This window comes from Alexandromys fortis, unplaced genomic scaffold (genome assembly GCF_014885135.2).
Source record: "Alexandromys fortis isolate MF-2015 unplaced genomic scaffold, M_Fortis_MF-2015_v1.1 scaffold_44, whole genome shotgun sequence".
NCBI classification, from domain to species: domain Eukaryota; kingdom Metazoa; phylum Chordata; class Mammalia; order Rodentia; family Cricetidae; genus Alexandromys; species Alexandromys fortis.
This window is the reverse complement of record NW_026067921.1, coordinates 5,465,645-5,479,853: the sequence shown is the minus strand read 5'-3', so window position 1 is coordinate 5,479,853 and position 14,209 is coordinate 5,465,645. Positions and strand designations below refer to the sequence as shown.

Genomic DNA, 14,209 nt, shown 5'->3' with positions numbered 1-14,209 from the left:
GAGGAGGGTGAACATCAAGGGCCTCAGCTAGTGAGCAGAGTGTAACTAGGGAGAGGTGGACTGTATACATGCCAGTCCCTGCAAGACGAGTCTGCAGAGGAGCACATGGGCATCAGCTGGAAACCTGTTTGCTGAAGTGGGAAATGAAGAGGCTGGCTGTGGCCTTCAGACTTCTGTGTATAGAATAGACAATAGGAAGCGGTATAGGTGAGCATATGGAAGCTCGTGTTGTATGTGGAAAGGAAGTGAAGTTGGAAGCAGAGCAGGAAGTTAGGTTTGAGGAAGAGAATGCTTTGGCTGCCTAGGGTGGTGGCTCGGGGAGGAGGAAAGGAGAGAGGAACAGAAGAGAAGTAAGGATCTGAGATGGTCCAGCATTTTAAAGTAAAGACAGTGCTGAATGGTAAGCACTGTCTTACCATTTCTAAATTTCTAAATTGGGAAATTCGGGCTTGACTACTAGAACATTTGTTTAAGATATTTTGAATTTGAATTAGCCGTGGGATTGCCAGTGGAATTGACTTGTAGGCATGTGGAGGTAAGAACTGGAGCACCTTTAAGAGTCGCAGCCTGTGGTTCAGTCTGTGGAGAGACTGGATAGGTCATATTAGCTTTCATGGTGAGATTTAAAGCTGCTTTAGTCTTTGCTGATTGCTAGTGTTTGTTTACACTGCTGCAGTAATGGTTAAGCAAAATAGCAAGGTATGTGTTAGCACTTCTGTGGCAGTAGTTACACGTAATGACAGGCTCTACTGTTACACTTGTACCTACATTTAATCCTTATTTTCTATCAAACAATACTATCATTCTCATTTTACAAATAGCAGAACCCAAGATTAATTTGTTTCCATTTATGCACAGAAAGTAAATATGTAGTCAAGAATTTTTACTCGAGCACTGTGGCTTTAGGGTATGTTGAGAGGTCTCGAGTTTGACTGATAGAAATAAATGAGAAGAAGTTCCTCCAGGCGGTCACAGGAACTCTTAGGTTTTAGGGGGAGTACAATAGATGTTTCATGAAGTGGGTGGTGGGAAGTGGATGAAGTTTTATAAAGGTCTTTGAATTTGATGAGGATTTGATTTCTAGGACACACTTTTGAGAAATGGTCTTAGAAAACACATTGTAAGGTACCAGTGAGGGGAAACAGACCATGTGGCAGAAACACTTGATTAATACCATCTGTGCCATCTGTGGTTGTCCATGCATCTCTCTCTCCTTTGTGTTGTTTTATGAAGAGATTTGGAGATTCTAGTTGATAAACTTGTTCTCGTTAAACCTAAGAATATTCCTGTCGGGAGGATACTAGCTCCTTGAAGAATACAAGCTCCTAAACACAAGTGTATAAGACACTACAGGCAGGCTTGCTGTCAGTGAATAGAAGCCTGTGTGAGCCACCATGTACAGGAGCCCATGTGCAGCCGCAGTGCCTAGGAGCTCTGTGTGCAGCCGCAGTGCCTAGGAGCCCTTGAGTGGCGGGGCTGCGTCCCCAGCACCCCGGCCACCTGCTAGCTCATGTCCGAAATAACAACACACAAATTGTATTCTTTTAAACACTGCCTGGCCATTATATCTATCCTCTTCTCGGCTAACTGTCGCACCTGGACTAGCCCATTTCTAATAATGTGTGTAAGCACCCCAAGGTGCGCTTACCGGGAAGATTCTAGCCTACGTCCATCGTAGTGTGTGTCTCTGAGAGCAGAGCTATCTCGCGCCTGTCTGAGGAGTCTTACCTCACTTCCTCTTCCTCCTATTTACTCCTTCCACCTATGTTTTAACCTATCAGGGCAAGCAGTTTCTTTAATTAACCAATGAAATCAACAGATTGATATATGACACTCCCACATCACTGCAGTGCCTAGGAGCCCTGTGCAGCAGTGCATTGGAGCCTTTGTGCAGCCGCAATGGATAGGAGCTCATATGCAACCACAGCGCCTGCCATCAGCTTTCCAGCTCTATAACTTACTATTAACCACATAGCTACTCAAAAAGAAATTATGGTCAGGGTTTGAAATTTTCTTAAAATGAGTCATGCTTTGTGGTGAATATTAAGTTGAGAAGTGTAAATAGGTAAATAAGCAGTTAATGGATATTAAAATTCCCAGGAAACTTTCAGTCAGATCTTCGTGGTGTAGCTTTCCTTCCTTGTTTCTCTAAAACACAGCTGATAGATGTGTTTTCTCTTTAGATGTAATTTTCACAGTGCATTGTGGGCAGGAGAAGTGGCTCAGTGGCTAAGAGTGTGTACTGCTCTTGAGAGACCTGAGTTATGTTTCCAGGACCCATGTTGGGCAGCTCCTAGCTTCAGGAGTTCCTAGGGTGCTAGAGATTGAATTTAGAGTCTCATGTTCTACTACTGAACAGCAGCCTCACGCCAAGAACTGTGCTTTTGTAAATATTTATCATCTGTATGTTGAAGAACTTTCTTGTTATGTTAGTATCAGAAGAATACAGGTTAATAAATATTGAAGGAGAGAATAGAGATTTAAATTATTTAATGGATCATTAATTTTGGAAAGCTTGTAGACAACACAGTTGGCACGTTTCTGTTTGTAGTCCTAACTCTTAAGTGCTGTGGTGGAGTCTGTAGAAGACTGATTGCACTCTGAAGACACTGTAGATTAAACCCACCATGAGAGCCAGCTCAGTAACTCTTGCACCTCAGCCCATGGCCTTAGTTGAGAAGACCTGCCTAAACAAAAAGTGTTTTCAGCGGAAAGTGTGGATACCAATCAAAAGAAAACTCTAAGTGAGTGGCAGACACACGAAACAGCCACTGTCCAGTAAGGAGAGCTTCTGTGAACGCCATCCGGCTTCTGTAGAATTCAGTCCCTCTGTTAAACATCTGTCTTCTGTCTTTTGAGTAAAGTCCCTGGACATATAAAGGAAACAGTAACATCATTAAAGCTGACTATTGGTATTTTAAAATCAGATGTGACCACAGAAGAGAAACTAACCTGATGCATTTCCCAGTGTCAAGAATGTGATTTTGGTAGTACTTGTGGGTGATCTATGATTGTTGACAGATAACTACTTCTGTTGACTCATTCTTTCTGCGCGTTAGCCCTGACTAAAGAACATTCTCGGTAGTTTTTCTTATGGCACATTTCATTGTACTGCGTCTTAGGTGTTTTTTATACAAGCTAATGCTGCCCCATGTTATAGGACAAAGTTCAAGTCCACCTCTCATTTATAGAGAATAATTCAGTTTTCAAATACTAAGGCATGAGCTAGGGACATAGTGAGTGAATAAGCACTTGCCACGGAAACCCAGATCCCCTGGAACCCACGCAGAAGCTAGGCACACATGACTGGAACCTATAATCCCAGTGTGCAAGAGACAGACGAGATTCCAAGGGTAAGCTGGCCAGCTGGACTAGCTGCAATTAGCAAGCCGCAGACTCAGTGTAAGACCCTGCCTCAATAAATAACGTGGATAGGAATTGAGGAACATTTGATGCCATCTTCAGGCTTCAGTACAAACATGCACATGCTTACACACACTCATATATACATGTGTGTCCAAACACATGAGCACACACATACCACCTATACATGTGTAGAACTACTAAGACATGAGTGTCATGAATGCTTCCACCAGGACACTGCAGTCTACTTCCAGCACTTTGACGTCTCCTGGAGGCCAGGAGCGTTCTGAAGTCTTGAGCACAGCACTCTTGCTTTGTTCAAAACCAGTATGCCTGTTAGAAGCATTGTGAAACTGTGATTTCATACCTTTCTAGGTATCACCTAAGATATCAGCAGCCAGTGACCTGATTGACAATGTGGAGGCATGTCATTATTGAGCTTTAGACATGCTGCTCTATTTAGATGGTAGGAACCACTGAGAATTGTCTTGGGAAGTATATCCTTATCAATGTAGATAGTTAATGAGACCAGCTTAACTCTGGATTCTGAGCGGGGGGGGGGGGGGGGGGGGGGGAAAAAAAAAAAAAAAAAAAAAAAAGACAGCCCTGCAGAAGGAGCTGGGGGAGGGGGGTTTGTGCTCTGGGGGAGAGATGTAAGGGACAAGGGTATTCTGGAAAGAGTAAAAGTAAAAATAAAAGTGCATCACTGTTTGAGTATACTTTCTTTAAGTCTTTAGATAACCCAGAGTTATATTAGAATAGTATTGTACATTTAACTTTGTATGTTTATATGCCACTATTTAGCACAATACTGAGAATCCTTGTATATATAGCTAAGATACTAACATGTTTGTGCCATAGGTATGTACATCATTTCCTTGGTAACCATTTCTCTGTTGATAATTAGTAGCTTCTTTTTAAACTTTTGCTCTTGAAAATACTGTAACAGTTTTGTAATACAGATTAGTTTACATCTTTGATGCTTTTTCTTCTCTCATGAATTTTTTACCCTTGAAGCTTGTCTTCTTTGTTACTTACGGTTAGGTGATTAAAATATAGCTAGCTATTGCACAGAAGAAACCATAAATCATAGCATTAACTCTGTCCACAAGTAAAAGGAAATAAGATAACTCAGGCAGTGATGTGCTTGTGCTTGCCACACAAGAAAGGTGAGAAGTTCTGATCCTGGCACCCGGAGAAGCAGCTGATTGGTGGTACACACCACCTATTAATCCCAGTGCTGGGGAGGTGGAGACAGGCAGGTCTGAGGTTTGTTTGCCAACCACTTCAGCGTGCTTGATGGGCTGCTGACCAGTGTTAGAGACCCTATTTCAAAAAAGCAAGGTGGGGCTGGAGAGATGGCTCAGTGGTTAAGAGCATTGCCTGCCCTTCCAAAGGTCCTGAGTTCAATTCCCGGCAACCACATGTGGCTCACAACCATCAGTAAAGAGGTCTGGTGCCCTCTTCTGGCCTGCAGACATGCACACAGATAGAATATTGCATACATAATAAATAAATGTTTAAAAAAAAAAACAAAAAAGCAAGGCCATGGCTTCTGAGGATCAAAATCTGAGGTTGATCTCTGACTTCTACATGTATATGAAGAAGTGTGTGCACACGCGTGTGCCCCCGTCCCCCCAACACTCTTTTTCCTCTCCCCACATTTGTAGACTATTTTGCATGGACTAGTATGTTTCTCAGAGTGCACTAACTTTCATGAGCCTTTCTTCACACCCCATCTTTGCAGAATTTATGTGTTTTAAGTGATTGACTGCATGTAAAAACTTGGGTTAAGTTATGACATTGTTTGCTTTGTTCCTGTCCCGTGTTTTCTTTTGTATGGTGCAGCCTGATAAGCCAGACAGAAGTAGAAAATGTGCATTTGAAGTCTGGGGAGCCTCTGAAATAAGACTGTCTTTAATGTGTCAGATTTATGCATACATAACCGTCCTAAACCAGTGTGTATGTGAGTTAGCCTTGATGCTAGGTAACGGTCTCCTTGAGTCTCAAGTCTTACTGAACGTCTTATTTTTGTGCATCCACACATGCCAATAAGTGAATCCGGTGCCTTTCCCAAGCCTTGTATGAACAGGACTGGGGTAAGGCTGGCTTTCTTTCTGTTTTTTCTTATCATGGTACTTAGAATGAGCCTTTAAAAGAAAATTCCATGTTTCTCAGGCAAAAAAAAAAAAAAAAAAAGCGAATTGAAGTAAACTTTATGCTATGTTTGGAAGTTATATTTTAATACTAAATGAATATCTGTTAGCAAGACTTATTGTTTTAAATAGATTGTTTTATTTATGCCCCAAACACCATCATTATTGCTGGGAAGCCTCATCTTGAAAAACAAATTTGTGACTAACAGTGAAATTTGCTTAGTTTTGCTCTAATGTAATATTTCCAGGATTAGAGATTTCTTAAGGTAGTGTTAGAAAGCACATGCCATATCGGATAGACGTGCAGGTGTTTGAGTCAGGACACGGGGATTAGAACAAGCCTTTGTGCATGTTTGGGAAGTGGCTTAAGAAGTAGTTTGCTTGTTTGCTTGCTTGTTGTCTTTTTTTTTTTTTTCTTTTCCTTTTTTTTGACTTTTGAGACAAGGTTTCTCTGTGTAACTCCAGCTGTCTAGGAACTGGCTAAATTATGTAGACCAGAGCTGACCTCCAACTCTCAAGGTCAAGAGTGCTGACCTCCCAAGTACAAGAAGTGGCTTTCAATTGGAGATGCTCTCTTAATGTCTGAAGGCCTAGGTTCACATGTGAACGCTGCACTACTTGCTTCTGCCACTGGGTGGTAGTATTTTATTGTCATTTACATAAACCATAGTGCCATCTTCAAGCTTTTTAAACATTTCAAACTCAGGACAGTTCCAGGGATGCTGTACTCCTGGTGGTCATGCTAGTAATTTAAACTAAAATGTTTTTAAATTCTTCATTTGTTTTCAAAGTAAAAAATATGTTTATTACTTATTCTCAGATTTTTATAAAATATAACTGCTTTTCAAAATAAAATCTAGTGTGTGTTGATGTATTGTGTTAGTTGGCATAGTGGAACACAGCTGGTTTTCTGTGCCTCTTCTAGTCTGCAGTCAGTCTATTGGCATGTAATCCATTAAGGAATCCTGCCTCATACAGATAGATAGCTATTTGAAAGGAGAGGGCCTTGCTCCTGGACACCGCTGCTCTGGGTGCTGTTCTGTTGTAGACTAGGTCAGTGGGCTGGGTGGGATGCTAATAGAAGCCTTCCTTATTGCTTTTAGTATTGGTTTCATCTCATTTACTTTGTAGGTTTTTTTTTTTCTTTTCCTAATTACACATGCATTTTTCCCTCCCCAGGAATAGAGACGTCGACCCAGCTTACTCATTTTGATATCATTAGCCAATGTCTTAGGGTCAACATTTAATCTAGAGGTTGCCATCTTTGTTTACTCCCTGAGATGGGAGCACTGGTCCTGTGAGCCTTTTATGGAGTATCGTCTAGGACGGGAACTCCAGAACGCTGCTATTTGCTTTAATGATTGATTAGGATGCTTCAGGGAGGAGAGGGAAAGGCGGTGGACTGTTGAAAACAATGGTTTCTCTGAGTGTTTGTTTTTGTTTCCTTCGTCTACTTGGTCAGCTATCTTTGTGAAGTATTTTCTGTATGTTAGTTCCTAACATACAGTTGGCATGTGGTAAACATCCAGTCAGAATTTGATGGGTAAGTGGTGAGATTATTGAACTGTATACAGGCTGCCAGCCCTGCTCACCTAACTCCTGTAGTACGCAGGCGCCCATTTTTGTAAGCTCACAGATAGGATGAACCTATCTGAAGTGGAAAGTGAAGAGTTTGCAATAACATCGCAGCCTTGCATCTCATTTAGCTTGTAGACAATTATGTAGTCCTACTTTGTTGGTTACATTTTTGCCTATTAAGTTTTGAAAGTATATTCAGAGTGTTATTTTTGCCTTTCTTTTTTAAAACTAAAAATTGCCTGAGGTACATTGAATTTTGTTTTGGAAGACCACAGTGTGTGTTTCCAATACCGCGGCTGTTCGTGCTTAGCCTTCCTGCCCGTGTGTGCCTTGACTGTGGTCTTCTGCACCCTGCATGGTAGTGAGGTGACTCATCGGCTGTGGCTCACACACGCTTTTTGTCTCACTCGCTTGTAGGCATTCAGAACACACTACTGTAGTACTTTGAAATTCTAGCCTATTTTCACTTGGGGAAGAATCGGGAGCTCACTTTTACAGTATTGTGGGATGTGACCACCACTTTTTTTATTATGGTTGGTGTTTGCAGGGTCTGGTTCCTCAGTAAACTCCCATTATCTCCTATTTAGACGTTAAAATGGGATTCACTGTTGGAAGCAGAATGTGAGAAATTGGTCTTCATTGTGGTACAGTGTAGAATTCATGGTAGGTTTGAATGTTTCATCTGTTTATTATGTGTGGATATTTGAAATTTATTTTATTATTAATGCTCTGGGAAGAATATTTAATAGTTCTTTAAAGTAGGAAGGAACTAACAGTCAGTGAGTTTTGTGTCTTTTAGCACATGGCGCAGTCTGACCTGCTAAGGCCTGGGAGCCTATGGTGGGTGACTGGTTAAGAAATCCTGGCTGGGAGAGATTTCTACTCAACCAAGCTTGGTCAATATCAGCACCTTTAGATTTCAGAATACTGCAGAGCAAGGCTGATTTCTCCCTTTCTCTGTTCTCCCATCGAGCCCATATGTTAAAATTGATTAACCATCTCATGGGAAGATTGGGGTGTTCCATTACTGCATTTGACTGTGAATATTTGATTAGAAGAGTACAAAACATTTTTCTAGCTGTGGAATCATTTAGTTCTCTGATTTAAGAGGAGAGTAAATTTAATTGAAGAACCATGGAATCAAGTCTGTTCTCCTGTTATCATTTCATCTAAATTCTGAGTGAGGGTCAGAGCTTCATCAGGTTCTGCAGAGTTAGCTTTAGAGATTTCTGGGATGCAGGCTAGAAGGCTGATGGATGGTTTCCTGAGAAACAACAGTGGAAATGTGCTGGTGATTTCTGCAGTCATCCCTGTCCCGTTCTCCCACTTTCTCAGTCTTTGTAGCTTCAGTACAGACTAGCAAGTGAGCACTTAGAGAATCTCCCCTCCTCAGGCTGAGTTTTAAGAGAGGAAACTGATGTTTGGGGAGTAGCAATACTTAAGTATTGCTGTATGCCTGGCACTAGAATTTATAGTAAAAACATAGTTAAATAAAACGAAGATACTGTTTTTCTTAAATATTTTACTTTCCAGCATCTTGATGTCTTAAGAATTACCTTGGTATTTCCAGGCAAATGTATAATTAAACTAAGATTCTTGAAAAATGATTTAAGCCAATTGCTTGTTCCTTTGAAATACAGAATTTATTTGAGCCTTGTTTTTATGCTTTTACATATGCAAGATGAATAAATTGGCAATTTTTTTTTCAAGATAGGGTTTCTTTGTATATCTTTGGCTGTCCTGGAACTTGCTCTGTAGACCAAGCTGGCCTTGAACTCACATCAGAGCTGGGATTAAAGGCATGTGCCACCATACCTGGTTGGCAGATTTGCATTTTATATCAAAGACTTATTAGTTGTCAGAAAGATTAACTTTGTAATGCTGTTGAGCACTGACCTATGCTTCCAGAGTTCAGCCATACCCCTTCTGTACCTAATGCTGTTTACTAAGAAACTGCTTTAGAATAGGTGTTTGTGCTCAGATATTCCTGTGCCTACCATTGCCTGAAACCAACCTGGGTCAGTGCCTTAAGTTAAAGCCCCTATATTTCTTAAACAGCTTCATTAGTTATAGAAGATACATTACATATGTTGGTGAACTGTCTCTTGTGGACTGTTTCTTGATAGATTTGAAATGCTTCTGACCACTGAATGTGTAGTGGGAAGTCTCAGGACTTCTGTAGGGCTAAAGGAGACGATCTAGGACAATAGCAATAGGGTTTTCACAGGGTGTTTGTTCATGGTGTGTGTGGATCTGCTCATACACACACACACACACATATCCATCCACATATATATCCACAGGAATCCACCCACACACACTTTGGCACCAAGTTACCCAGCTGTTGTGCTTGTTGTATGACTTGGTTGAATGCTGAATGAGCGATTTTGCTCCCTTACAGACTTAGGTGATTATGTCTACAGGGCCGTAACTTATCTTACCTATGAACTGTTAGTAGAGGCCTTCTGTATGCCATTGAATTAGGCAGTTTTATTTCTAGTCAGCTGGAAAGAGCTCTAGTTGGAAACTTAGGCATATAGTATGTTTTGTTTCAGAAGTACATTGTTTAGGTATGTGATTTGCCCAGTAAATGTTTAAAAAGAAACAAAACCCCTGTGCTGTAGGGAGAAGGTCCCTTGTTTGTCCCAGCCGCCCGGCTAGCTTACACCAAAATAACCACACAGAAACTGTGTTAATTAAAACACTGCCTGGCCATTAGCTCTAACTTCTTATTGGCTAACTCTTACATATTAGTTTAACCCATCTCCATTAATCTGTGTATCACCACGTGGCAGTGGCTTACCGGAGATTCTAACCGGCGTTCATCTCAGGTGGAGGATTCATGGCTTCTCTCACTCTGCCCTTCTTCCTCTCAGCATTCAGTTCCGTCTTCTCTGCCTACCTAAGTTCTGCCCTATCAGGCACAAAGCAGTTTCTTTATTCATTAACAAATGAAAGCATCACATGAACAGAAGAACCTCCTACACTTCCCCTGCTTAAAAAAAAAAAAGTCTGAAAATAAGATTTTCCAAGGAACAGTTTTTCTTAAAAATGTTCTAGTCAGGCATAGTGGCACATGCCTGTAGCCCCAGCACTTAGAAAGAGGAAGCAGAAGGACCTTGAGTTCAAATCCAGCTGGGCTATATCATGAGGCCCTGACTCAAAAAAAAAAAAAAAGAAAAAAGAAAAAGAGTCTTAGTGAATACACAATGGCATGACCCAGTTGTTGATGAGAGTCCTAGTGAGTACACGATGGCATGACCCAGTTGATGATGAGAGTCCTAGTGAGTACACGATGGCATGACCCAGTTGATGATGAGAGTCCTAGTGAGTACACGATGGCATGACCCAGTTGATGATGAGAGTCCTAGTGAGTACACGATGGCATGACCCAGTTGATGATGAGAGTCCTAGTGAGTACACGATGGCATGACCCAGTTGATGATGAGAGTCCTAGTGAGTACACGATGGCATGACCCAGTTGATGATGAGAGTCCTAGTGAGTACACGATGGCATGACCCAGTTGATGATGAGAGTCCTAGTGAGTACACGATGGCATGACCCAGTTGATGATGAGAGTCCTAGTGAGTACACGATGGCATGACCCAGTTGATGATGAGAGTCCTAGTGAGTACACGATGGCATGACCCAGTTGATGATGAGAGTCCTAGTGAGTACACGATGGCATGACCCAGTTGATGATGAGAGTCCTAGTGAGTACACGATGGCATGACCCAGTTGATGATGAGAGTCCTAGTGAGTACACGATGGCATGACCCAGTTGATGATGAGAGTCCTAGTGAGTACACGATGGCATGACCCAGTTGATGATGAGAGTCCTAGTGAGTACACGATGGCATGACCCAGTTGATGATGAGAGAGCCATCAGAATGCAGTTGAAGTGCATAGTGCAGAGTAGTGGTCTGAGCCTTTTCTTGAATTTGTCAAGCCAAAGCATACTTGGTGGGAGAGGGGAATGCTAATGATGCACTGTATTTTCAGAGTTCTAATCCAGAACTCACCAGCCACAACACTTGGGTTCTAGTGACGGGACACAGCCTGGAAATATCTCTTAGAACAGAGGCGCATCTTCTAACCTGTCCTGCTGCTACAGCTGCTCATAGATCCTGTGACTTGATTGTGAAACACTTGAGCTCAATGATAATATTTCTTGAGATACTTGTTTTCTGCTCTTTTTGTTATAGCTTTTGAGGAACTTGAAAAAGCCTTGAGTACAGCCCAAAAAACTGAAGAAGCACAGAGAAAACTGAAGGCAGAGATGGACGAACAGATAAAGGCTGTTGAGAGAGCAAGCGAGGAGGAGCGCCTCCGTCTTCAGAATGAGCTGGGTCGGGTGAGACAGGAAGCCATCAGCATGATGAAAGTAAGGGTGACTTTGATCAGAGTGGTTCCAGTCCCGTGTTGGTTCCCCAAATCTTTGATTGTAAGAAAGAGTCAGTTTGTATTTTCCCCATAAACGATGTTCAGATGCAGTGGGAAAGCACTTAGGTAGAGAGCCAGGTTTAGACAATTACCTGGGTCCCTCAAAGCCTTGCTTCCTCCCCAGCTCCAGTGCTCCTTACTGGCTCCCTGACCTGAGCCCCTGGAAGGCAGATTGCTTAGCTGCTTCCATGCATATCCTCGGAACTCAGTCATTAAGGTTGCTTGTCTAACATGTATGAGTTTAAGGGAACTTGGGAATATGTGACTAAGGTTGGGTATTTAAATGTTTTTAAGGGTAATTGCTGGTTTATTGGGTTTTATGCACTGGTGGGGATCAAACCTTTGATTTTACATATGGGTAAACACTTGTTTACCATTGAACTACAGTCCCAGCCCTGAAAAGATAGTTATCTGTGTTCTCTGTACTCTTAAAAATATATAGATATTTTTAAAATGAATAATCTTTATAAAAAGTTGTCTTTTTAGAACTTAAACCATTGCATTTATGTGTATGAATAAGTCCCATATCATGTGTGTGGAGGTCAGTACAGCTTGACAGAGTTGGTTCTCTCCTTCTACCATGTGGGTTCCACAGACTGAATTCAAACACAAACCTGCTTGTTGTAAGGAGGTTTGTTTGTTCCAGGCTGCTCGAAAGCTTAGACCTGAAATAATCACACAGAAACTGTATTATTTAAATCACTGCTTGGCCCGTTAGCTCTAATTTATCAGCTAGCTCTTACATTTTAATTTAACCCATTTCTAGTAATCTATGTATAGCCACGTGGCTGTGGCTTACCTGGTAAACTTCCGGCGTCTATCTACGGGGCTACATGACTTCTCACTGACCTCGCCTTCTTTCTCCCAGCATTCAGTTTAGTTTTCCTTGCCTGCCTCTATTCTCTGAGCAGGCCTAAGACAGAAGGGACTCCCACATCACTGCTTTACCTGCTGAGCCATCTTTCAGGCCCATAAAGTTGTGGACTTTTGTTTTTTTCTTTTTCTTTTTTGGCTTTTTGAGTCTGGATTTTTCTGTGTACTTGCTCTGTAGACCAGGCTGACCTCAAACTCACAGAGATCTGCCTGCTTCTGCCTCCCAAGAGAGTGTTGAGAATAAAGACGTGTGCCACCACCCCATGGCTTTTAGAGTTGTCTTTTAAGAATAAGGAGCCCAAGTCTGAGAGAGTGCTTGGTACAAACTACAGCGAGACAGTTTAGAAGTTATTCCTCTCTTACAAAATTCTGTTGTTTTTTTCTGACATTTAGATACTTTCATTTGTTTATGCTTACATTTTTGTTCTGACTGAATTTATTTGATATGAGTAATAAGGTTAAAATCCAACTTAGTTTTTCCCAGGACACTGTTAGCAACCTCTGTACCATGTATTTAGATGGGACTGGCATCAGACTTCAAACCATGTATGTAATAACGTGCCCCCAGGGGACTGGCATCAGACTCCAAACCATGTATGTAATAACGTGCCCCCAGGGGACTGGCATCAGACTTCAAACCATGTATGTAATAATGTGCCCTTTGCCCCCGGCATGCTGTTATATCTATTACATAATAAATGTAAGCTATTGAGCACGTGCCAGTTTTTCTCTGTGTACTGTGCACTGCTGCTCTACTGCTGTACTCACTGTGTCTGAGGAGCTGCCCTGCCTGGGAGCCTCCCCTCAGCACCGTTTCTCTTGGTAATGGTGATGGGACATTGTTGGTTCTTCTAACGTGTAAATTTTGTCTCCTGAGCGGCCTCCCTCATTCTTTTGGTGTTTGATTACATTAACTTTTTACATTTATATAGGGAAACTTGATAGTTTTATAAAGTTGAGTTTTCCTTTCCAAGAAGGAACAAAGTCAGTAACTCTTTAATAAGTAACACCTTCCTTGAAAGCTTGGAGCAACCTGACCTCAGTGAAGGGTCTGTTCTGAGTGCAGCCTTGTCTCCCGCCTTCCTCCCTTGCCTCGTTCTGCCCTGACCAGCGGGGCATCACTGCAGCCCCACAGGGCCCCGTGCAGTCCCAGTCTTCACCAGGCTTCCCTCTTTCCTGCTCTCACTTGGGAGTGTGCTCTCGTTTCCTCTTAACAAGTCACTGTCGTAATTCCTTTCAGGAAAAGGCGACTTAGTTGTGGCGTTTCATGACTTTTTCTGGGTTTTTTGCACTTACCTTTTGGTTTCTTCTCAGAAGACCTCAGATGAACAAATTGCTGAACTTCAGAAGTTGCACGCAGAGGAGCTGGCCAGCAAAGAGCAGGAACTGGCTAGGAAGCTGCAGACCCGAGAGAGGGAGCTGCAGGAGCAGATGAAGATAGCTCTTGTAAGTGCTGTTTAGTCAGAGTGAACCCCAGAGCCTCAGAGCTGCCATCCACTGCGGTGAGGGGGGCGGGTGTCTAGCAGCCTTGACGTCAGTGTAGGGGAGGATAGGAGGCGAGCACAGAGGGTTTGTTAGCTTAGCGGTTATGGCGGAGAGTCCGCGTCTGATGTGTCCAGTTCATCAGTCATTTGTTTGCTGCCTCTGTCCGTCCTAGCCGTAGGCAGTAATTAGAAGGGGGGAAAGAAAAGATGGTCCATGTCTCAGAACTCAGCACACTGGCTGTACACAGGTTATTCTGAACTGGAGTTGAAAGAGCAGAACTTGGAACTCATACCGTGTTTAAAAAGTAGAG

At 42.2% G+C, this 14,209-nt stretch overlaps 1 protein-coding gene across 9 annotated transcripts in view; it reads left to right on the top strand.

Annotated features, from left to right (window-relative positions):
* Positions 1-14,209, top strand: part of Golga4 (golgin A4) — an 87,056-nt gene that overhangs the window by 40,791 nt on the left and 32,056 nt on the right. For 7 of the 9 annotated variants that reach the window (XM_050141735.1, XM_050141741.1, XM_050141740.1 and 4 more), the window contains 2 exons: positions 11,304-11,482; positions 13,729-13,860. In XM_050141735.1, coding sequence (XP_049997692.1) covers positions 11,304-11,482; positions 13,729-13,860 — 311 coding nt within the window. The remainder of the gene's footprint in view (positions 1-11,303; positions 11,483-13,728; positions 13,861-14,209) is intronic. The other 2 variants (XM_050141736.1, XM_050141738.1) reach the window with 1 other exon arrangement.